At 34.9% G+C, this 25,455-nt stretch overlaps 1 protein-coding gene and 1 pseudogene across 8 annotated transcripts in view; both read right to left on the reverse strand.

The window, feature by feature from the left end:
- Nucleotides 1–380: 380 nt before the first annotated feature.
- The window catches only part of SUZ12 (SUZ12 polycomb repressive complex 2 subunit), a 45,363-nt gene continuing 20,288 nt past the window's right edge, over nucleotides 381–25,455 (reverse strand). For 4 of the 8 annotated variants that reach the window (XM_023743503.1, XM_023743502.1, XM_023743505.1 and 1 more), the window contains 11 exons: nucleotides 22,278–22,363; nucleotides 19,902–20,133; nucleotides 18,466–18,559; nucleotides 13,335–13,440; nucleotides 9,490–9,667; nucleotides 7,327–7,418; nucleotides 6,979–7,188; nucleotides 5,942–6,099; nucleotides 5,414–5,612; nucleotides 4,879–4,958; nucleotides 381–2,842 (listed from right to left, as the gene is read on the reverse strand). In XM_023743503.1, coding sequence (XP_023599271.1) covers nucleotides 2,497–2,842; nucleotides 4,879–4,958; nucleotides 5,414–5,612; nucleotides 5,942–6,099; nucleotides 6,979–7,188; nucleotides 7,327–7,418; nucleotides 9,490–9,667; nucleotides 13,335–13,440; nucleotides 18,466–18,559; nucleotides 19,902–20,133; nucleotides 22,278–22,363 — 1,781 coding nt within the window. In that variant the 3' untranslated portion in view covers nucleotides 381–2,496. Of the gene's footprint in view, nucleotides 2,843–4,878; nucleotides 4,992–5,413; nucleotides 5,613–5,941; nucleotides 6,100–6,978; nucleotides 7,189–7,326; nucleotides 7,419–9,489; nucleotides 9,668–13,334; nucleotides 13,441–18,465; nucleotides 18,560–19,901; nucleotides 20,134–22,277; nucleotides 22,364–25,455 lie in introns of all 8 variants that reach the window. The other 4 variants (XM_006102059.3, XM_014467431.2, XR_002826118.1 and 1 more) reach the window with 4 other exon arrangements.
- On the reverse strand, nucleotides 10,016–10,424 carry LOC111823114 (annotated as a pseudogene).

Genomic DNA, 25,455 nt, shown 5'->3' on the forward strand with positions numbered 1-25,455 from the left:
GAACTAGCCCAGCTGGCATGGCTCAGTGGTTGAGCGTTTGACCTATGAACCAGGTCACGGTTGGACTCCCAGTCAGGACACATGTCTAGATTGTGGGCTTGATCTCCAGTGTGGAGCATGCAAGAGACAGCTGCCGATCAATGATTCTCTCATCACTGATGTTTCTCTCTCTCTCCCCCTCTTCCTTTCTCTCTCAAATCAATAAAAATATATTTTTTTTTAAAAAAGGGAGAATCCACAACCGAAGATAGATAACTGTTAATATTGACATTACTTTGAACTATAAGTTTAAAAATATATTTTGGTATTACCATAAATAACATACTCAAGTTGAAATTGATGTTACTGAAATTGAAAGCAGGTTTCACATTAATTTTTTCTTTTTTTGGCTTAAACAACAGACATTTATTTCTCATTGTTCTGGAGGCTGGTAAGTCCTTTCTCAATTTCAGCTCTGATAGGTGTACTTCTGGATCCTTACTGTCCTAAACAAGTCCAACTCTTAGTGCACACTTTAACAATGCATAAAATAACAAAACAGAATACAACTTTTATATTATTGAACTTTATGTACAAAATCATTTGATTTCAAATAAACATTTAATGTAAAAACAAACGTTCTTTTAAACTGATTTTTTTTACATCTACTGTACCTTTCAAATGCTTTATCATCTTACATGATTTCTTCAAAAATCTCTTATCAAGGGTACATATAGAAAAGCATTTTTTTATAAATAGAAACAAAGGGATTTTTTCAGCTCTTATAAGATGACATAAAAAGTTTACTCAACAGAAGTAATTTCATTACTATTTGGGGGAGGGAATCACCAACTTTTTGTGCAAACAATGCTAGCCTTCTTTTAAGCATTAAGAGCATTACTGCTTAAGAAATGACATAAGCAAAATTTCTACACCTACATCTCCCCTAAAATAATCTATTTTTTTTTTACATATGTGCACAGCTTTAGCAAATTAAAGCCGGAGAGAAATGCTCAAGATCTGCTACCCATAGGTGTGATCAGAGTTACTGTAACTCATCATTTGGAGAGCTTACCAATCAAGGGGTCTGTAATGAAAGCTGCAGTTTCCCTCTTTCCTATCTTTTTAACACAAAAATGAATAACTAAGAATTTAATACTGGATGACAAAGCACATCCACACTATCAGTTAAATAGCCTCACAGTTAAACACATCTTAAAGACCAATCAAATCAGTATTTACATTTTATAAATTTCTGAAGACACCATTAGAAAGCTTATATATCCCTTCATTAAACAAAATAGGGAACTGCATCTGATGGTGGTGGAATGAAATTAAAAATACCTGTATTTACAGCAGCATTGTTCCTTTATAAATAAAGAATATGAAAATGCAATTATCTTTAAGGATAATAAAAAATTGAGGTGATGTTACTCAACCACAGTGCTTGAAGTTGGAATAAAAATCTATTGGTGCTTGTTAATGTGCCAGTAGTGAAACCACTTTCTGTTGGAGAAAATCCAACTGCAAATATGTGCATAAAACACATATAACACAGGGCAAAATTGCTCAAAACAATTCAAGTCAGCTTATCTGTACTGGATATTCTAATCGTGAAACACATTACAAAGACATCCTTGTAAAGAGAAAAATGTTATGCTTTCTGTTTCATTTTTATAGAACATTTCTTCCCTCAAAAGTGGCATCTTCAATATCTCAAATTCTTCCCTTGGTTTACAATCCTAATGAAAAGATGTGGACAGTTTAATTTTCCATGTGTTTACCTAACTGGGGGAAGAAAAAAACCAAACTGTAAAACGTTCAAGTTTAAAAAAATATACTGGGTGAGCAATACACTAAAATTATCAACGTAAAATAAATGGTAAGTAATCTTAACATTTCACTGTCGAATGTGAAAAATTAACATCTCAAACAGGCATAAGATGAAGAAGTGCTTTTTTCAAATTGTAAAATCAATTTATGCAATGCAAAATATCTTGAGTGTTGTAATTTTTCATTTTAAATTGATTTCAAAATCAAGGATCAAGGTTTGATTGCAAATGGTAATGCAATATAATTTCACAAAAACCTTCAATTTTTAAAAAAGGGAATCACATTCTAATTTTCCCTCCCCAAGAAAATATTTCACAAAGCAGAAAAACAGCCAGTCACAAATGCAAAAAAATTATAATTTAAATATATGAAATAATTTCTATATTATCGATTTATTTCATAAGACAATTGTTGAAGTTAAAAAATACTTTCTTTGAAGTATTGCTTTTCATGCTCAAACGAGAGAATGTTGTAATGACATCAATAAAACTGATATACATGTAATGCTGCCTAATGAAGTAGAACCCTGATACAAATATCCTTGTTGAAATCATTTACTTCATCTTAACAGTGCCTGTTTGGAATCTATGATTAAAAAACAAAAACAAAACTCTTCCTAGAGGCTGAACTCCCTAGAATGCAATTTCAGTGTTTGTCCACGACACAGGGTTAGGCCGTTTCTTCTCAGAGTTTTTGCTTTTTGCTCTGTTTTGAAACCCCTGAGACACCATCTGTTTCCGAAGCTTTCTCTTTTGAGTTAATTTCACTAAATCCATTTGCTGTCCCATTTTGTTCTTCAGTGATATCTTCATTTGCAGGTGAAGCAGATTCTCCTTTCTCTAGTTTTTGCTGCATTTCACGGAGCTTGGTAACAGCTTTATCTATTGACATTATGCTAATAAGATTAAAGTCATGCATGCTGACTAGATGAAGCATGAAGTTTCGACATAAATTCTTCTTAATTATTTTCTGTCCATAGTTTTCTACAAACAGCATACAGGCGTGATTCATTTGATTGTCAGCAATAAACCTATTTAACAAAAACAACACAAAACATCAATAACGATACAAAGCATTTTTGTCAAGTGGAACAGTGATAACCATTATAGGACACTAAGACTATCCAAATCTAGTAAGCGATGATTTAGCAAGAAGTAACACTATAGTAAATGTGAGATTCAGTAACCTGAATGAGCTTAGTATTTAAAATATTTAAAGGGATGTGATTAAATCAGAGTTTAAATAGTATCATTTCTGTTTTTCCTAATTACATACAGCAGTATTGAAAGTATAACATTTTCTCTTGCCAGTAGCACTTTCATTAACTCTATATACACAATATCTCCTTTATTTTCTCCCTTGATTTTGATATACTTTCCTATTTCTGAAGCAATGTTTTTCTACATTTTCAGATCATGGTAGACCTCTAAAAAAATGAAGATATCACAACAAATAAATATGGCACAGTGTGGTTGTGTTGGTGGAAAGTGAATTGAGGGTATATACAATGAATAAAATTTGAGAGAAATAGGAGAATGGCTCTGTTATCCACAGGAACTGAGTGTCCAACAGAGTCCCAAAAGGCCTGCCTGAAGGTTTTTAAATACCCAAATAGTTTGCCCAACTATTTGCCTCTTTATAATGTCAGTATACAATGAACCCCAAGAATTGTGCTAATACATTTAGATCAAAGAATTAAAATAGAACTCAATAAAGTAATGTGACTAAAATTCTACCTTGAAACTGGCATTATCAGGACAAAAGGAAAAACATTTAACCCAAACTTCTGCATACATACTTTACTCCTTAGTACCCCTAGACTGGGGGACCAGGCAAACATTTTCTGTAAAAAGCTAGATATAAATACTTAAAGCTATACAAGCCATATGTGATCTGCCATCTTCCTCTTTTCCTTTTTCAGTACCCACTAATCATGTGAAGACTATCCTTTATAATAAAAGGCTAATATGCAAATCGACCAAACAGCAGAATGACCAGTCGCTATGACACACACTGACCACCAGGGGGCAGCTCCTGCGATGAGCACCTGCCCCCTGGTGGTCAGTGTGCTCCCACAGGGGGAGCACTGCTCAGACAGAAGCCAGGCTCACAGCTGGTGAGCACAGTGGCGGGAGCCTCTCCCGCCTCCATAGCAGCACTAAGGACCCCTTGGGGGATGTCCGACTGCCGGCTTAGAGGGAGCAGGCCTAACCCGGCAGTCAGACATCCCCCATGGGGTCCCGGACCTGTGAGAGGGTGTAGGCTGGACTGGGGGGGACGCTCCCTCCACCACCCCCACCCGCCCAGTGCACGAATGTCATGCTCTGGGCCTCTGGTTCTTAGATGAAGGCAGTATATAAAAAAATGCTACAGGCCATACAACCAGACATCTTTATGTACCAATAACCCTTCACTCACCAAGAGTAAGGAAACAAAAGTATTCCCTCCCATTTATTTCACTATCTATAAATGAAAAACTTTGGATGCTTGTACTATAGAAGAAAATCTCAAATGAGGATCTAATAATAATGAAGGCAGAGAAGAAAATGTAGTCACAGGAAAATAGTTCACATAGGGAAGGAGGCAGATCTGCAGAAGAATGCTTTGGAACATGTAGTGACAAAGGCATGAGAAATAGGATTGTTTTACCTTGCCTCCTATGAAATGGTAGTAAATCAAAAAAACTATATTTTACTCTGATTAAGCAATTTTTAAAATTGTGGTAATAACTGTGATAAGTAATTTTCAGGATTTCCAGGAATATAGCACATGGCATTTACTTTTTGTATTCTCTGGCAATAAAAGGAATAAAAATTGGGTCATTAAAAAGGGACATATTAAAAATAAAAATCTGCTGAAGAGCTAGCACTTTCCTGATACGTTCTCTGAGCATCACCATTTTTCTCTATGCAATTATAATACTTTGGATTAGGATAAGATTTAGGACACAGTGTATCTAAATTAACGGAATTTTATATAAGATTCTAACACAAGTAGATTTATAGAATGTGAAGCAGTAAAAAGAATATAAAGGAAATGGAATATTTAAATTTAGAAATACCCTACCCATGCTTCATGACATGGAGATTCCATAGTTTCATCACTTCTTTCTCTCCTTCATTAACATCAGAAAATTCCTCAATTTGCTAAAAATAAAAAAAATTTAAAAAAGAAAACACCTATTAAATGCAGAGAAATAATATAAATATTATTTCTAAGAAAAAATTGTGAGAATGTCAAAAACAGATTTTTATAACTAAAAATACCACAACTTATTTATACAGCAAAGTGGCAACGTTTCTTAAAAACCACTTCTGTTTAAGCAGTAATTTTAAAAAGGAATTCCTAAGTTACGTACTGGTTACCTATAAATACAATGAACACACTATAAAAATCATAAGAAAACCTGTATTTCTTCACCTGGTAACTGTTTAAATGAGACAGTTATAAAATGTGCATATCTGAATTCCTTAATTTAGAAAAAGTTCCTTCACAAAGTCAAAAGTTTAATTCATATTAAACAATTAATAGTTTTCAAACAAAAACCTTTTAATCATTAAATTCTAAAATCATTGTCAATAATGATAACAGTAATAATTACTGTAATGGTTTTTTCTCTTAGCCATTCAGGATCTTTTTCATCTTCACTATCTACTTCCATTTCTTGTGGACGGAGAGGTAAACAAGTATCACTATGGAAATACAGACGATTGTGTCCGCTACTGTATGTTCGTTGCTGTTCTACTTCTCCATCTTCAGATTCAAGAAATTCAGACATGCTTGCTTTTGTTCGTTTTGGCCTAATGAAAAGAAATGTTGATGTAATATCAATTGATAGGGTTCTTTATATTTCACATCACCCAAATAGATTACATACTTTTCTCAGGGGTTTTGTACCTAGATCTACTAGGAGCATTATTTAATCCCCACAACCACTGCAGCAATAGTGACATTAACATTTAAAACACAGGGAAAAGCTGTAAGGAGGAAGTGAGAAACCCTTATAGAAGCAGGAGCCAGGGAGGTTGATAAAGCAGTATACCACTCAGAGAATTAGCTACTGCCCCATCTGTTCTTCCACCGTCATCAATAAAATCCAGAGAATAACTTGTGTGACCTTTCTACCTACCTGCACACAAGAATGTGTGTGATAGGCGTTCTCTTTACAGGTCCATTGCGACTAAAAGCAAATCCAGGTTGGCGATGAATATCCTGAGGATTTCCTGCATAGGAGCCATCATAACACTCGTTGATAGAAACATCTATCCTAGCACCTTTTGGATGATACTGTTAACAAAAATGGCAAGGATTTTAGGAAAAGAAAATATTATTCTACCCTAAATACCCATCACTCCAATTTAATTAATTTAAAAAGTGCTGTAGTTTTTAGCATGGTGAAAAGGAAATCAGAGAACCTAGAACAAAAAAGATCTAATGTGGCTCAGTTGTTGAGCATTAACCTATGAACCAGGAGGTCACGGTTCAATGTCCGATCACGGCACATGCTCAGGCTGTGGGATCAATCCCCAGGAGGGGGTGTGCCAATCAATGATTCTCTCCCATCATTGATGTTTCTATCTCTCCCACCCTCCCTGAAAGCAATAAAAAAAATTTTCAAAAAGGGATCTGTGTTAAGCCCTGGCTTGTGTAGCTTATTGGTTAGAGCATTGGCCCTCGCAGTAAAGGGTAGCAGGTTAGATTCCCGGTCAAGGGCACATACCTGGTTGCAGGTTTAATCCCCAGCCTAGGTTGGGGCACTTGCAGGGGGCAACCAATCCATGTGTCTCACAACAATGACGTTTCTCTCTCTCTTCTGCCTCCCACACTCTAAAAATCAATGGAAAAAATATCCTTGGGTGAGGATTAACAAACAACAAAAAGATCTATGTTAAAATCCTGACTATGCCATTTATTGGCTTCATAACTTTTTACAAATTATTTCTCATCTGAACAAGAATAAGGAAATCACCACTTAATTCAAAAAGTTGGTGTGAGGATTAATGTGAGTCAATATAGGTGCATTATATGTAAACCGAACCATTCACTGTAATTAACATACATAGCAATCCACCCAAAAGCAGAAATTTTGGTATTTTGTACCAAGTACAATTTTGGAAAGTCAAATTGTCTTATATATATATTAGTAAGAAAAAAAAAGTTACATACAACATAATTGAAGATAAACCTGCTGTGGCACAGTTTAAGATGCTTGAGTAAACTATAAAGTTTTCGGCAGTTCAGAGTGCACCAAGGGCAATGTAGGTCATCTCTTGCTTCAGTCTGTTGTCTTGTATTGTTGTTATAAAGGAACTTTAAAATAAAATAAAAAAAGGAAAGCTCCAACTTACACATCTCAAAACTTTTTTTCAATATCCCCTTTAAAAATAGTTAAAACAAATCAAAAGAAAAATCAGAGATAGTCTTTTTACTTAAATATCCAAAATATTTCATACGTAAACATGCACAACAAAGGCATTTCATAATTACTTATGTAACTGGTTCAGCTATTATTACCTGATAAAATATTCTTAATTTTTGTCGGTTTTCATTTGAAGTATCTTTTTCTTTCCTCGTTTGTAGATCTGTAGTCAATGATTCTTTAACAGCTGAAAATACATACTTTTATATTTAATGCCAATATTTGCTTCTAAGTGAGATAATATACCTTTGTGAAAATAATTAAACATTAAAGGTTTCACAGAATTCTACTTGTGGTTTTTAGTACAGTTTTTGTTCTTATCCTCAGGGGAACAATCCCACTTAATCAATACTCCTGATCATACATTTAGGTCTTTATTGGCAAGAGCCATACTTTTCCTTTAAAAACAACCTCTTGCCCTAACCGGTTTGGCTCTGTGGATAGAGCGTCGGCCTGCGAACTGAAGGGTCCCAGGTTCGATTCCGGTCAAGGGCATGTACCTTGGTTGCAGGCACATCCCCAGTAGGAGGTGTGCAGGAGGCAGCTGAATCGATGTTTCTCTCTCATCAATGTTTCTAACTCTCTATCCCCCTCTCCTTCTCCCTTCCTCTCTGTAAAAAATCAATAAAACGTATTTAAAAAACCATCTCTTATGTCCTATATCATTAGAAAAGTAACTCCAAGTAATTATATATAGTCACTGTAATGTTTTAAGGACTTTGAGGTCAGAGTGTGGTTTAGTGAGCAGATATCCATTAAGTGCTGGTTTAACATAAATTAAGTAAAAAATGATTGTATATTGCCCAGCCAGTGTGGCTCAGCACATTGAGTGTCATTCCATGCACTAAGAGGTCACCAGTTTGATTCCCAGTCTGGGCACATGCCAGGGTAGCAGGCTTGATCCCCAATAGGGGGCGTGCAGGAAGCAACTGATTGATATTTCTCTCTCTCTCCCCCCTTCTTCCTCTCTCTCTGAAAAATCATAAAAACATATATTTTAAAAAATGATTGTATTAAGCCTTAGCCGGTTTGGCTCAGTGGATAGATCACTGGCCTGTGGACTGAAGAGTCCCGGGTTTGATTCCGGTTGGGGGCACATGCCTGGGTTGTGGGATTGACCCCCCAGTAGGGGGCGTGCAGGAGGCAGCCAATCAATGACTCTCTCTCTCTCCCTTTCACTTTGAGATCAATATATTAAAAAAATAAAAAATGATTGTATTAATATCATTCCAAATCCAAAAAATAATCACCATTAATAATTTTGGTATACTTACTTACATACTTAAAATGTTTTTATTTTCTCTGACATAACTAAGTATTTTACAGATACAATTTTGTATAAAATTTTTTTCTCATTTTCTTTTAAACTCTTTTACCTATCTGACTGGCTGGCCACAAAATATTTTGAGAAGTGACAGAATTTACTTGAGAAATATTTTCTCTGACACAGCCGTTTTTTCTAGCTTTTTAATCTGACTTTTATAATGACTTGCACACAATAAATGGGCATGAGGGGTCAAAGACAGGGAACTTATAAGTCTTCTGCCTTCTTTAACAGACTTAGACTTGGATAACCTCAGGTAAAGGCAGTGTTCCTATCAGGCAGACACAAAATGACAGATCAGTGCAACCTGGACCTTAACTCAGCAGAGCTAACTACATTTGTAAAAGTTTTCCCTCTTAAAAAATTACTCAAAATTTAACCTGGCAAAATTCAGGTTATAATGACCCACTTCCAGCTCTAATATTATAAAAACACTCTGAAACATTGAATTCAGTTCTACAACATATACAAAATTTTACATGAATTATAAAAAACATACAATCCCAAAGCTCTATTACCAACCTGCAATTTCAAAATCCTAAAAGCTCTGAAAACCAATAGTTTCCCTCACGAATTTGAGGCAAAATAATTTAGTGGAAAAACCTGTCCTAAACTGGCATAGGCTATCTATAGACCTCATTTGGAGGTGTTATATATGGCATATATACTATATCATGCTTCTAAAATAAAATAAAATAAAATAAAATAAAATAAAAAATAAGTCCCAGACACACCTTACACAAAGGTTTTGGATAAAATACTGTTAATATGTGCTTTAACACAAAACTTTACTATCCTGGCTCATAGTTTGTTTCTCTAATAAGTCAAATATTTCCCAAAGAATAATTTTTAGAGCAAATGACCAAAAATTAATCTAAAGCCTAAACCCTAACTAACTCTGTAAAACATTATTTTGACAACAATGTCTTCTTACCAATAGTTTGAGTAGGTTTAACTGAACCAGGCTTGTTTTCTTGATGGAGACTCTCTGAATTTCTAGTGGCAAGAGGCTTGGCAATAGGAGCTGTAGATTTATCATTGGTCTCTCCTGTCCAACGAAGAGTGAACTGTAACGTAGGTCCCTGAGAAAATGTTTCAAATGGAGGCAGCCTCTAAAAAAGAAAAAACATGAAAAGAATAAAGGAAGATTCCATATAACAAATTGAAAGAAACTGTAGAAACTTAAATATTTATTAAAAGTTAATTTATAATTTAATTACATTATAATTAAATCAACAGACTTTTTTCTTGAAACCCAAAATGCCTACATCAATGGCCAGGTGAGTCATGTAAATGTACAGCACAGTAGAGAGCATAGTATTGGAGTGTTCAAGTTGTCTAAAAAAGACAGCAACTTATGAGCAGTAGCTGAATTATTGCCAGACACAAACATTGGCCCAGCACAGCCACATTTTCAGATTTTTCAAAAGAAGTCAGAAATCCAAGTTCTAATTGGGAATCTTGCCATTTTTATATTGGTAACCAATTTAGACTGTTTTTTTCTAGACCAATACAAAAGTTTTTTTTAACAAAAGTTCAATGTGAAAATGAACAGGACTCGATTTTTATATTGTAGTAAAACAGGTGCTGTGGAGAGGGGACATGTGGAAGCAGTTGATTTCTCTGGTGACTACATCCATTCTTTATACTCTTCCAAGACTTCTAACATGATGATACTTTTTCCTCGTATTACCACTATTCCAATATTGTTCTATTGCCCACCAGTTGCCATCTCCACACATTCATCTATCACAAGATTCATAAAGGGATCAAATCCCTGCAATATTCCTTGGACATGTCTGCCACCATTTAATTTCAGTAACTTCTTGTCTATAAATGTTTTAACTCGAGAGGGTGAGCTTTGTTCATGGTGTCTAAGTGAGCTCAAATATACCTCCTTAGAATATTTTTAAAAAAACATCAAGCCCTAACCGGTTTGGCTCAGTGGATAGAGCGTCGGCCTGCTGACTGAAAGGTCCCAGGTTCGATTCCGGTCAAAGGCATGTACCTTAGATGCGGGCACATACCCTGTGGGGAGTGTGCAGGAGGCAGCTGATCGATGTTTCTCTCTCATCGATGTTTCTAACTCTCTATCCCTCTCTCCCTTCCTCTCTGTAAAAAATCAATAAAATATATATTAAAAAAAAACACATCAAGTAAACTGTAGTACCTAAAGCCTGCCAGTTTTTAGACACTGTTTGATGACTACTTTCTTGGCTCTCCTCCTCCACCTCTAATCACTTATAAAACTACTTAGTATCTTCTCTTGGTCTTCTTAGCTCCTAGTAACATTTAGCTATGTGCCTCTACCTCTCACCCATCCTTAAGGATTTACCTATTATTAGGCCAATGATCCCAAATTGGTTCTCCATTGTTTATACTTGAGTTCTAAACCCAACCACCTCTTGGACATATGAGCTCCTGTTTATTTCACTGCCATACAAGCCTTAACTCCTTCTACATCTTTATTACAAATAATTATCTTAAAGCTATAATTTTAGACTGGAAAGAGGTAAAAATGTGGTCAGATAAACTAGTTTTGATCTAGTAAGTCCATATTTAGGAACTAATCTTCACAACATACTAGAGGCCCTGTACATGAAAATTTGTACACTTGTGGGGAGGGGGTGTCCCTCAGTCCAGGAGCCCTCAGGGGATGTCTGACTGCCTCGGAGGTGGGAGAGGCTCCCACCACCACCACTGCATTCGCCAACCATGAGTTTGGCTTCTGGAGGAGCAGTGCTCCCACTGACCACCAGGGGGCAGCTCCTGCATTGAGTACCTGCCCCCTGGTGGTCAGTGTGCATCATAGCGACTAGTTGTTCCACCGTTTGGTCAACTTGCAAATTAGCTTTTTATTATATAGGATTTGCAATGCAAAAAGATACATGTACAAATATATTCACTACATTTTTTAAAACAAAAAGATTTTACATGAATTATAATAACCAAATTATATATTAAAATGGCATTGGTTTAGTAAATTATGGGACAGAATACCACAGAGCTTTTAAAAAGAAAGAAATCCATATGATCTGACTCAAAAGGATGCCATTTCATATTGCCTCAAACAATTTCTTGGGAAAAACTAACAATTCATATAAATACAACCTTTATTTTCTCATGGATAAACCTAACAAACTTTATCATTTTTATCCATATTGTCCATCTGCCCTCCAGTAAGGTTTACCAACTTATTCTTAAAGCATTATTTGAAAGTATGTGTCCTCACATATCCAACTATGAACTATCAATCTTTAAAACTGTTGTCATACGAGCAGTCAAAAGTAATTATCTCTGATTTTGTTTGCATGTTTTTTAATACTAGTAAGAATGAATTTGCTGGCCATCTATATTTGTTGCTTTAAGAACTGCCTGAGCTCAGCTGGTGTGGATCAGTAGTTGAGTGTCGACCCATGCACCAAGAGGTCACGGGTTCGATTCCTGTTCAGGGCACATGGCAGGGTTGGGAGCTCAATCCCCAGTTGGAGAGTATGCAGGAGGCAGCCAATTGATGTTGATATTTCTCTCTTGTAGATATTTCTATCTCTCTCTTCCTGCCTCTCTCTCTAAAATAAATAAAACATATTTTTTAAAAACATAAAAACTACCTATCCTCTACCCATTTTTCTAATTTGATTGCTTATCTTTTTGTTATTGAGTTATAAGCCTAGGTATTCGTAATAATAGCCTTTTATAAGTTACAAATATTTCCCCAACCCATATTTTAAATTTAGTTATTTGCATGTAGAAATAACCCACTTTTAGTAATTTTTTTATGCTTTCTACCTGTTGCATCACACTTAGAAGAGCTTTCCTCAGAACAAGATTATATGAATATTCATCTACATTTTTTGTTATGCATTATTTATTTCTACATTTACATTTATGAGCCTTCTGGAATTTCTTAGGTCTAAGTTTATTTCCAGATGGCTAGAGACCAATTCTGTCACAATTAATGAACAGTCTTTCCCACACAGATGTACCACCAATTTTATCATGACTAAATTTCAAATGTATATGAAACCATTTCAGAACTATGCTTCCTGATCTGCTTATATCGTATCATTTAAGTTCTATTACGTTTATAGTATGTTCTACCCCCTGTTAAGTAAAGGTTCTCTGGAAACTTTTCCGTAATATTCCTTAGTATTATTACACGTTATTCTAGGATTACTTAAAACTAATTTTAAGGCTTAAAAAAATCTTTTTGAGGATTTTGCTTGTGATGGTACAATGATCTTATATTTAGAAATAAATGACACTTTGTTGAGCCTGCCTATTTAAGAAATGTATGGATGCCTATTTATCAAGTCTCTTAGAAGAATTATGTTAAGTGTGCTTCATTTAAGTCCAGCAGATTTCTTAATAAATTTATTAGTCATCATGTTACCTGCTGTTACTATGAATGGGATTTAAAATAGCAGTTAACATTTATTGAGCACTTATTTTATGCCAGGCACAGTGCTAAACAAACTTCATTATTTCAGTTAATCCATCAACTCTATGCCTTGTTCTATAGATGAGAAAACCAAAACACAAAGCTTAAGTAACTTGCTGGATGCCACATAGCAAGGAGTGAAAATCTAAATTTGGTCTGGCTCCAAGGAGGATTCCTTCCATTAAATACTCTAACTAGGTAAATTTTATTTGTGTTTTCCGAAGTACAAAAACAAAGGACTCCACTTCCAACATAAATTTGCATTTGAGGGAGAAAAACACCAATAAAAAATGGGAGTTCATAACTATAACGTGCTCAACCTTCTAAATAGTCCATACCTTCCCATCAAGAATAGTCTCCCATGTTGCTCTTTTCTTGCTTATTGGACATTCTTCCATTTCCTGCATGGCTACTTCATACTCCCCATCTAAAAGCTGTAAGCGCCTGTTAGACAAACACATACACTTTAAAGTAACCCGTGTTATTATTGTAAGTACATAAATTCTACATCTTTAGATTTATAAAGCATTTATTAAATTTATAAACTAGCTTATATACCGAACAAAATTTTAAAATATACCTATACTCCATTCTTGACACAAGCAATTTTAATGGTTTCCACTCTTAACTACTATTACTATAGAATTATTTTATTAATGCAGCTACTCAGATATAACCTTAAACATTTAAAGTATAATATACCTATGGCCTCAAAACTTAGCAAGTTTTAAACACTAAGTATAAAGTATGTGTGCAGGCTTTACTTGTAAAAATGGGATAGTGTTACAATACTTGCCTTAGGGGACTACTAAGAATTATACTTCTGTTATTTTTACCTACTGTAAATATTTGAAATAGAGTTCTTGACTTTTATACTTGACCAATAATAAAAAAAAAATTATGATTACAATGACGAGTCTAATAACTATAAGATCCTGGGGGCACCTGGCACATATAGGTGCTCAATAAATATTTCATGGGTAAATGAAGTACCAGCTGAATAAAAAAATCAACTAAATTATACCCATAGTATAGTTTTAATGTGTGTGTGTGTGTGTGTGTATATATAATTTACATTTTTAAACACTGGTAACACTATACTAAATAGCATTCTTCAATTATGCTCAACAATTCATTATATATAGCAAGAAGAACCTGGCTTCTCTTCATCAGTCTTAAGAAAAAATCTGTTAGGTGATAACAGCTAACATTTATCGAGTGCTTACGATGTGCCGGGCACTATTTTAAAGACTTTACATAGTTGATTTAATCTTCCCAACAGTTCTATGAAGATGCTATTACTCCATTTTTCAGAAGAAAAAATGAGGAACAGAGAGGTTAAGTAACTTGCCTTAAGATGACACAGTAAGTAGCCAGAACTAGCAATTAAATCCAGACAATCTGTCTCCAAAGACTGACTCTTAGACAAATGACTTTGAGACTTAAGAATTTTTGTCTTGCCCTAGCCAGTTTGTTCAGTGATTAGAGCATCAGCCTGTGCACTGAAGGGACCCGGGTTCAATTCCAGTCAAAGGCATGTACCTCGGTTGCAGACTCAATCCCCAGCCCTGGTCGGGGCACATGCAGGAAGCAACCAATCGATGTGTCTCTTTCACATCGATGTTTTTCTCTCTGCCTCTCCCTCTCCCTTCCACTCTCTCTCTTAAAAAAAAAAAAAAGGAATTTTTGTCTTTATGCTGTACTTGAATTTATTCCTCTTCAATAGAATGCAAAGCTATTTTAACTTAATATTTTAAAAAGCTAATTTTATTTAAATAGGTAATATATTCATATACTTCTAAATTGAAAAGAAGCTTCCCTCATGCATCTACATAGGTATATAATATTCTATTCTGATTGTATATTTGATAGGTTCGATCAAATTTACCTTCCTACCTGTAATGTATGAAGCCCTTCTCCCCTAAAGCTTGATCAATAGTGCTTTTTCTTTTATCTCTGCCAAACTGGTAAGTGAAAAAAATGACATCTCAGTGTACTTTTATATACAGATAACTTTTAATTGCTTAAGAACCATATATATATATTGTGTGTGTGTGTATTTGTGTGTGTAAACATCTTTATCATATCTCTTGCCCATTCTTCAAGGGCTGTGGTATTTTTCTTTTTACTTAGTATGATCTTTTTGTATTAGAGGAATAAGACATCTATCTATAGTATGAGTTAAAATTAATTTCCCTGACTTTCATTTTTTATTTTTTTTCTGCTTTCAGAAGTAATTTTATATTTTTGCTCAATATGTCATACTTTTTCTATATATTTTTTTGAATTCTGATTATTCTTTAAGGAGACTTTAATTTCTGAGACTATAAAAAGAATCTTTACACATCTAACTCCCCAGATCTTGGCTTGCAAATACTTTACTAAAAGGAACCAAGATTCCTTGAAGAAATGGCCAATTCCAGAACAGAGGTAGAAAAAGGAGAATGTAAGCTGGAAATATTTTACTACCCTAGAAAATAAGGAAAAACAAACAAAATAAAACAAAAAAAATACTTAAGTCAAAAGAACACAGGAGCCTGCTTAGAGGTGCTTTTCCTGACCAAATTTGGGACAATTTGTATATTAAAATGAATAACCACATGAATAGATTAGAGCAGACTGAATAAAAATAGAATTTGTTAATTCACTCGCCACTTTGTTATTTTAAGTTGAGGGAAGGAATGCTCTACTTTATAGGAAACTGCCAATAAAAGTAGAAGAAATGATAGAAAGTTACCAATTGGCAACTGTCATAAGAATAATTCATTTATGCCGAAACCGGTTTGGCTCAGTGGATAGAGCGTCGGCCTGCGGACTGAAAGGTCCCAGGTTCGATTCTGGTCAAGGGCATGTACCTGAGTTGTGGGCACATCCCCAGTGGGAGATGTGCAGGAGGCAGCTAATCGATGTTTCTCTCTCATCGATGTTTCTAACTCTCTATCTCTCTCCCTTCCTCTCTGTAAAAAATCAATAAAATATATTAAAAAAAAAAAAAAGAATAATTCATTTAATCAAGAATCCTCAATGGATGCCATACTGCTGGGTAAAAGGACATTTACCCAGTTTCATGTATTACCACAGAAATTACATACTGATTAATTACAGAGCTCAGCTGTTAGTGTGTCTTATCAATGCTACATGGTTGTAGGTTCAATCCCTGAGCAATCTCAGGGTAACCAATCGATGTCTCTCTCACACATTGATGTTTCTCTCTATCTCTCCCCATCCCTTCCACTCTCCCTAAAAGCAATCAATGGGAAAATATCCTCAGGTGAGCATTACAAAATAAATAAATAAATAAATTAATTAATTAATTAAAGGTAAAAGGTATTGTATAATGGAGAAATATGGTGATACCTCCTTAATCAAGTGATCAAACCTATATTATCTGTGATGTGCAAAGAACATCACTATTTAGTTCCTGCTCAAATGTTTAACCTGAATATATTCATTAAGAAACCAACCACAAAAGTCCAAATTGAGAGAATTCTTCAAACCTACAGGCCTATACTTTAAAAAAAAGTGTCACAAAAAGCAAACAAACAAAACTGGAGAACTATTCCAATTCAAAGGAATCTGAACAGATATGACAACTGACAAGTAACTACAGATAACAGTCCTCAATTGGGGGTAAAGGGTAAAGAGCTATAAATGACATTATTTGGGTTAATTGGGGAGACAGTATTATATTATTATGTTAAATTTCCTTAATATGATAGGTGTATTGTGATTGTGGAGGGAAATGTTCTTGTTCTTAGGAGACACACCTTGAAGTATTCAGCAGAAATGGAGTATCACAAACTTTCAAATCATTCATAAAAAACAAAGTATACACTCACAAATAAAGCAAATGTAGTAAAAATGCTAAAAACTGATGAATTTAGATGAAGGCTCTATGGGCATTAATTACCTGTATTATTCTCACAACTTATTTGTAAGTTTGGAAATTTTCAAAATCAGTTGAAGGGAAATTCTCCCATGGTTTTTTCATAGTTTTTATCATTAAATAAAAAGCAGTATTTCACATGTACATATTAAAAAATGTAATATATATGTAAGCAGTATTTCACATGTAACATATTAAAAAATGTTAATATATATGTAAGGTATATGTTAATAATTTTAAAAATAATTCAACATACCTCCCCATCCTGCCTAAAATAGAACATTTACCAACATCAATAAAGCCCAGTGTGCCATATCCTCATTGCTTCTCCCACAGACATAACCACTATCTCCTAGTACATGATTGTTATTTTCCATTCAAATCTTTGATCCACATTCAAATTTCCGACTTTAAAAAGACACTATATTTGTTCTGCCAATAGTAATACTGTGATATTAAGTGATATATTCTAAGACAATATGGTACCCAAATTTTGTGGTATTATTCCTAATCATCTTTGCTTTCCTATTAAAAGTCTTATACCTTTCTTTACATGGTGACTAGTAAGTGATAATATTACAGCAACAAACTAGTACTTTTTAAAGAATACAAGGAATGTACTAGTTGCTACACTCAGTTCTTTATCCTATACTTGACAGTGAACTACCAGTGAGCAGCCTGGAGCCAGAAATATGTCATGTTATAGGTTTCACCTCCAATCCTGTCAAAAAAGAAACTGCAGCCCTGACCAGTTTGGCTCAGTGGCTAGAGCGTCGGCCTGTGGACTGAAGAGTCCCAGGTTCAATTCCGGTCAAGGGCATGTACCTTGGTTGTGGGCACATCCCCAGTAGGGGGTGTGCAGGAGGCAGCTGATCGATGTTTCTCACTCTCTATCCCTATCCCTTCCTCTCTGTAAAAAATCAATAAAATATATTAAAAAAAAGAAAGAAACTGCATTTGCCTCCTAGATCATCTTTTACTGGCAATTAGATGCTTTATTCCCAAATGAAAACTGATAAGATAATTATAAATCCAAGTGTTCTTTGCTCCCCTGTGCCAAATGTACATAGAGACATACAATGATTACACACAATTTTCTTCCTTAATTTTAGTAATTACATAACCTCAAAATTTGCACAGGACCCACTGCATTCAGGTCTCTACTCATATATTACCCTCTCTGAGGCTTTCTCTGTAAAACAACCATTTATTCTCTTTATTTTTCTTCACAGCACTCACCACTAAGTGACATCAGTTGATATAATTTTTTGAAGGGGTGGTGTATGTTTCCTCCACTAGAAGTTCCATGAAGGCAGACATTTCATTGCCTTTTCACTACCTAGAACAGTATCTGACAGGGTAGACACTCAAAAAACACTTGCCAAATAATCTTAACTGAGCCATTCAAATAGTTCCTCATCTGTGTTTATAGTTTTCTATGTGATAAAGAGAAAATATATTTTTTTTCAGTCATAAGAATAAAGAGAAACAAAGGCAAAGAAATAATATCACCACTACATTCTACTTTGGGATAAAAAGATGTTCAGAACATTATGGGAACCTCACTTGTCCATCAGCGTTACCTGTTTTTATCAAATACTGTCATTTGTGCCACAAATGTCTTTTCCCCATCTTCACGATTTCGTTTTCTTCTAGCTGGAAGTTCTTCATTGACATCTGAATTTGATAAACATTTCTCATGAATAAAATATTCAAGCACAAATGTCCTATTTATGATATACAACCCCTTATTTATCCCAAATGAGGTACAAATTACACTAAGTTGCAATATAATATGCAGACTTACATGTTTCTAATGTTTTTATGATATATATGAATGTCCTACTTTTTGACACTCATTGACAGTAACCCCATATCTATTGAGAATAATCTTGACCTTGCTAGGCAAGAAGAAAAAAAAATCCTCCTCATTCATGGTTTTTTTTCAACAACTTCAAAGGGTACTTAAAGATTCAAAGATTAGCCCAGCTGGTGTGACTCAGTGGTTGAGTGTCAACTCATGAACCAGGAGATCAAAGTTCAATTCCCAGTCAGGGCATGCCCGGGTTGCAGGCTCAATCCCCAGTAAGGGGCATGCAGGAGGCACCGATCAACGATTCTCTCTCATCATTGATGTTTCTATCCCTTTCTCCCTCTTTCTGAAATCAATAAAAACATAGTTTTAAAAAAAGATTCTGTATACCACCTAAAAAAATAAAAAAACTCAAAGATTAATACATGGATTTTTCAACTGCAGAGGTAGGTGAGGTGGGGTGGGTTAGGCACCCCTAACCCCCGCATTGGTTCAACGGTCAATTGTATTTATTTGTATTTGTCTATCTCCATACTCTAGGTTGTGAGCCTATGGAGGATAAAACTGGGTGTTTTAATCAACTTTGTATCCCCAGCACCTATATGTTGGTTGAATGATTACCTCAAAGGTGGATTCAGAACTGTTGGGATATACATAATCACCAAGTATAATAAAATATTAATTGCACAATCTATGTGTTGAATGTGAGGATATTGGTGTTCACAAATTCTTTTGACTGTTCTGTATATATGAAATTTTCCACAATAAAATGTTGAGGTGGTAGTGAATTTATTGTTTGCTGTGAGGCTAATTTGAAATTCCAATTTTTCCCATCCAGTGTTCAATTTATTATTTTACTGTATGAAGTATGTTTCACCATGTAATAATGAGAACTTTACAAATTAAATACCTAGTACAGCACAATAGCCAATAGTCCAAGAGCCTGGGCAATCTACCATAAAATTATCTCATTAGACTATCAGAGATTTGCAAATAAAAGCAATGCTATTAGAAAACGTGCAATTCAGTTCTAGTTCTGCATCATTTTTTCCCCATGGAATGGCAGTCTTAAAAAATTATTACAATAACTAAAAAAGAAATAGTACAAAATTATGAATACTTTTAAGATACACTGGTTCAATAATTTTCATTAACCACTGTAATCTCCTATGATAAAATCTAGTCATATTATTAAAATAAAATTACCAATATTTTCATTGGTTTCTCCATTCATCATTCCATTAAACTCTCTTCTTCCCGGACGAGTCACTCTAAATAGCAATGAGTAAGACTTCACCATATGGCTGTTACTAGGTTCAAATTCATTACTGGAAACTGCAAGGGATGGGAAATTTCCAGGTTTTGTTTGATTGAGGTCAGGATTCAAAGGCACCTGCTTTTTACCTGTAGGAACTTGCCTTATTGGACAACTTACATCCTGCAAAAGTAAAGATTATTAAATTATATTTATTTATATACATGCAATTATTAGAATTACAATAAACTTGTAATCACGGCTATAGGAAACATGCTATAGGCCAAGATTCCCAAATGACATACTAAAATTCTAACCATAGTTGTGAAATTGTGATGAAGCAAAAACAAAATTTGGAACAAGTATATTCCAAATATTAACACAAATGAGGATTTCTCCAATATGTTGAAAATAATGATACAGTATATCCAATATTTAGCTGATAATTTAAAAGTTCTAAATTAGAAATATGAAATTAAAATCATGCTTAGAACATTAAACTTATTAATCTTATCCCTTAAATTTTATATTTTAACAAAAATATAGATGAGACCATTAGAAATGAAAAGAGAATTATAACCTGTCAACATTATGACATAAGTAAATTCATTTAAATATGTTGTTTAACAGAGGCAATATTCATCTTATGAGTAACGTTCTGTAATCATATAACTAGAATTATAGAGCATAGTTGAAAAAGTAGAAGATGCAAAAGACCTTTATAACAAGAAAATATAGTACATATTTCATTATAGCTTTTAAAAATGAATAAATGTTTATGGTTAAAAAAAAGTCTAATCCACAAAAGAGTATAAAATGAAAAATGTTTCTCACACCCCCCCAGATCTTACCCTCCAGAGATGACTAATATTAGTATATCCATCTTTCCAAGAAAATATTTATGTGTATTATTTTTTAAACATAAAAAGGATACTATAGGTATATTCACATATCTTTGCCTAAATCAAAATATATATTAAAGAATTTTCACATCACTGCATGTCATATGTGCATGGGAGTTGGAGGCACAGAAAGTGGTATTTCTTAACTGCAAAGTTTTTAATATATATTTACTCTGCCATCTCTTGTCACCTTAGTCCATCCATACCAATGCTCTAGCAGTTTTCAAGTCCTGTATCACCTTACTATGATTTTGGAAGAACATCAGCAATAGGAACTTCAAAATACCCATGGACTTGACTTAAGGCTACTAAAAGTCTATCTGTTGGCTTTGGTGGGTTGTCCAGGAAATTTAACCATTATAACACTTGTTTTTATGACAATACTTTCATCTATATATATAAAGAGCCAGGGGCCATCGCAACCAAACGGACGACCAAACGGACGACTGAACAGGCTGAGTGGGGTGACAAGGCTGGCGGGTGTGTGTGTGTGTGTGTGTGTGTGTGTGGAACCAAACGACTGGGCAACCAGGTCGGCAGGGGGGTTAGTGAGGGATGACCAATCAACCTAGCAGCAGGCTGAGTGGGGCAACCAGGCTGGCAGGGGGGTTAGTGAGGGACGACCAAATGACTGAGCAGCAGGCTGCATGGGGTGACCAGGCCGGCATGGGGGGCAGTAAGGGGTGACCAGGCCGGCAGAGGGGGGCAGTGAGGGGCAACCAGGCCGGTAGAGAGGGCAGTGAGGGGCAACCAGGCCAGAAGGCAGAGGCGGTTAGGGGTGATCAGGGGGGCCAGCAGGGGCGATCAGGCAGGCAGGCAGGCAGGTGAGCAGTTAGGAGCCAGCGGTCCTGGAATGTGAGAGGGATGTCCAACTGCATTCGGACATCCCCCGAGGGGTCCCGGATTGGAGAGGGTGCAGGCTGGGCTGAGGGGGGGGAACCCCACCCCCGTGCATGAATTTCATGCACCAGGCCTCTAGTCTTATAATAAAAACTTGAAGCAATATATTAACAAGTTAATGGCTGATAACGCTGGCAACACAATTTCTTAGCCTGAGGATTATTTTTGAAAAAAAATAATCCTTTTGGAAAAACTCTCTCTTAGCCCTTATTTAAAATTTCAATGGGTGTAAGAAGAGACTTAAGTAGTAGGGAAGTAACAGAATTTATGTCTTAAAATGTTAAAAGATAGCTTCTTCCCTTCATTGTCAGACTCCTACAGGAGAAAGTTTTATGCATATAACCTACAGCCAGACTAGGAAAACACACAGATCTGGGAGGTTGGCAAAGAGGTTATCAGTTTTACAATTCAGGCACTAACATATTTAAAAGCTTTCAAGGTTTAAATACAAAGTATATACACATGAACATATTCAAATTTTAAAAATTATCTTACTTAATCTACCAATATCATTGTATATGTTACCTTTCTTTTTTTGTGGCAAACTTTCACAAGCAGGACTTCCAGAGTAACAGAATTTTGTTCATTTTCTGAGTTTTGTGATGGCTTATCTAAACAGAAAAATCAATATTTCAAATGTATTTTTAAAAATATATAAATACAATACTCATTTTCCTAAGAAGTCTAGAAATTTCTAATAAAAAAGACTTGTCAGAATTTTATTCATTCTTTTCTTCCTTTTGTTAATCCTCACTCGAGGATACCTTTTCCATTGATTTTTAGAGACAGTGGAAGCGAGGGGGAGAGACAGAGAGAAGTACCTATGTGAGAGAGACACATCGACTGGTTGCCTCGACACGTGCCCTGACTGGGGCTGGGGATCGAGCCTACAATTGAGGTACATGCTCTTGACCAGAATTGACCCAGGACCCTTCAGTCTGTGGGCCGAAACTCTAACCACTGAGCTACCAGCGAGGGCCAAAATCAGTTTCAAATGTGCAGCAAACTCTTAATAAGCCTTTACATATAAAGTCATTTAAATAAACCTTTCACAAGACAATTGTAATTACCTTCTTATATACTGATTTTCTTTTCTCCCCCTAAATTGTTTTAATTATTGATTTTAAAGAGAGAGAGGAAAGGAGAGTGAAGGAAGGAGGGAGGGAGGGCCAGGGAGAGAAAGATAGAAACATCAACCTGTTGGTTCTACCTATTTATGCATTCACTGGGTGACCTGGGATTGAACTGAAACCTTGGCATATCAGGATCATGCTCTATCCTGCTAGGGCCTGTCATTTTCTTTTCATTCAGATAATGGCTCAATTATTTTAATTAAAACTAAAAAGGCTTACTGATTACTTCTGATTACTTCTGCTATAAAGATTTAACAATTTTAACAATAAAAGAATGTAATAAACTGCAATTGTAAAAAAAAAAAAAAGACAAATATAGTTAAAGCTTCTTGGTGGAAAGCACCAATAAAATAGTTCAGGAGGAAAAAACATTTAAATGTATACATGTTTCACTGTGAATACAGAGATGTTAAACTAAAAAATCTTTGATTTGACTCAAGACCAAAGAGATAAAAAAATGAATTTAAAAAAAGTTACATAAGCATATTATCATTTCAAAATAAAAATATCTATTTTTGACCTTTTCATGAGAATTTCTCTAGCAGCGGTTCTCAACCTGTGGGTCGCGACCATTGGAAAACACATATAGCATATCAGGTATTTACATTACGATTCATAACAGTAGCAAAATTACAGTTATGAAGTAGCAACGAAAATAATTTTATGGTTGGGGGTCACCACAACATGAGGAACTGTATTAAAGGGTCGCGGCATTAGGAAGGTTGAGAACCACTGCAAGGAATCTCTTGGCTCACAAAGGTTTAAGTATTTTAATTTTAAAATATATTCTGTATTACCTATACCAATTAACTAACAAATTATTTTCCATAATTTGACTTTATTTTTATTTTTTAAATGTTTTCATTGACTTTTTTAGAGGGAAAAGGAGAGAGAGAAATATCGATGAGAGAGAAATATCGATCAGCTGCTTCCTGCAGGCCCTTTACTGGGGATTGAGCCCACAACCTGGGTAGGTGCCCTGACTGGGAATTGAACCAGTGACCTCTCAGTTCATAGGTCGATGCTCAACCATTGAGCCACACTGGGCCATAGCTTGTCTTTAAAACCTAAAGCCTGAATAGGTCAAAATTTTAAATATTTACCCATTCATTATCAAGTTTCAGTATTATGTGGAAGAATTATAATAAATGAATCTATAAACATACAGAAATAAAATAATTTTTTTTAAAAAATATATTTTATTGATTTTTTACAGAGAGGAAGGGAGAGATAGAGAGTTAGAAACATCGATGAGAGAGAAACATCGACCAGCTGCCTCCTGCACATCTCCTACTGGGGATATGCCCGCAACCAAGGTACATGCCCTTGACCGGAATCGAACCTGGGACCTTTCAGTCCGTAGGCTGACGCTCTATCCACTGAGCCAAACCGGTTTCGGCAATAATTTTTGTCTTGAGATTCTGGACAAGTTTTCACTTAAAAAGTGTGCATAAAATGAATTTGAATCAGTCTATTTGAAAATTATATCCACGATAAAAATACTTTAATATAGCAAAAATAATCCAATGGCTAAAATCCAGTAACAAAACATTACTCTCCAAACATTACTTACTCCAAAAATAGCACCCTAATAATCTTTGTGTATTCATTCTAAGCAGTTTCAAATAGTAACTGCTAAACAAAAAGTCTTCATTTAAAAAACAAAGAAAAAATAATCAGATTTTAGAGACCTGGATGTTGGTTTTCTATCCTGGTTTCTTAGAAATATTATTTCTTCCCTGGTCAGCATGGCTCAATGGTTGAGCTCTGACCCAGGAACTAAGACATCACTGGTTCAATTCTCAATCAGGGCACATGCCCAGGTTGCTGGCTCGATCCAGTTTCTCTATGGATGTTTCTATCTATCTATCCCTGTCCCTTCCTCTCTCTCTAAAAATCAATAAAAACATTAAAAAAATTACTTCTTAAAAAAAACCAACAACCTATAACAATACTTTGAATAGACAGGAGAGGCAATATATCTATCTGCTTCTTCCCAAATTCCACTAATTTGATTATAATGGGAATTTATTTTCTGGTAACAGAAGTATCAACAGAGTCTACTTTCTCATTTACTTAAGTAATATCAAGGAAAAATAAAAGATTCAAGTGAATTCAAGCAATTTTTGAACTTTACACATTTTGTCATGCAGACATGAGAACAGTTTAACCAAACTACTTTTCAATTAATTTCAACTAATTAATTCAACTAAAATTAATTCAACTAAGTTAATATTAACTAACAAAATAATAATGATCAGTAAATATTATTCAATTACTATCAATAGTGATGGAGAATTTATATATGTTTTACGTAAGTCCCTGGGAACAAAGGGTTCACAAACCTACAAAATTCAAATGATAAGTTTCTTAAGTGTTAGAGTCCATGTACTTTAAAAGTATCACAGAAAACTAGATCATGATTAGAAATAAAGACTCTATAAGATTATAAATGGGTTAGGGGGGGAAAACCACAAAAGTGCTACTCAAGTTACTCCTATACAAAATATGGACCAGATCTAAAGCAAAACTAGAAAGAAGTTACACTAGCTGCCAATAGAGATATGAAC

This window comes from Myotis lucifugus, unplaced genomic scaffold (genome assembly GCF_000147115.1).
Source record: "Myotis lucifugus unplaced genomic scaffold, Myoluc2.0 scaffold_396, whole genome shotgun sequence".
Classification (NCBI taxonomy): domain Eukaryota; kingdom Metazoa; phylum Chordata; class Mammalia; order Chiroptera; family Vespertilionidae; genus Myotis; species Myotis lucifugus.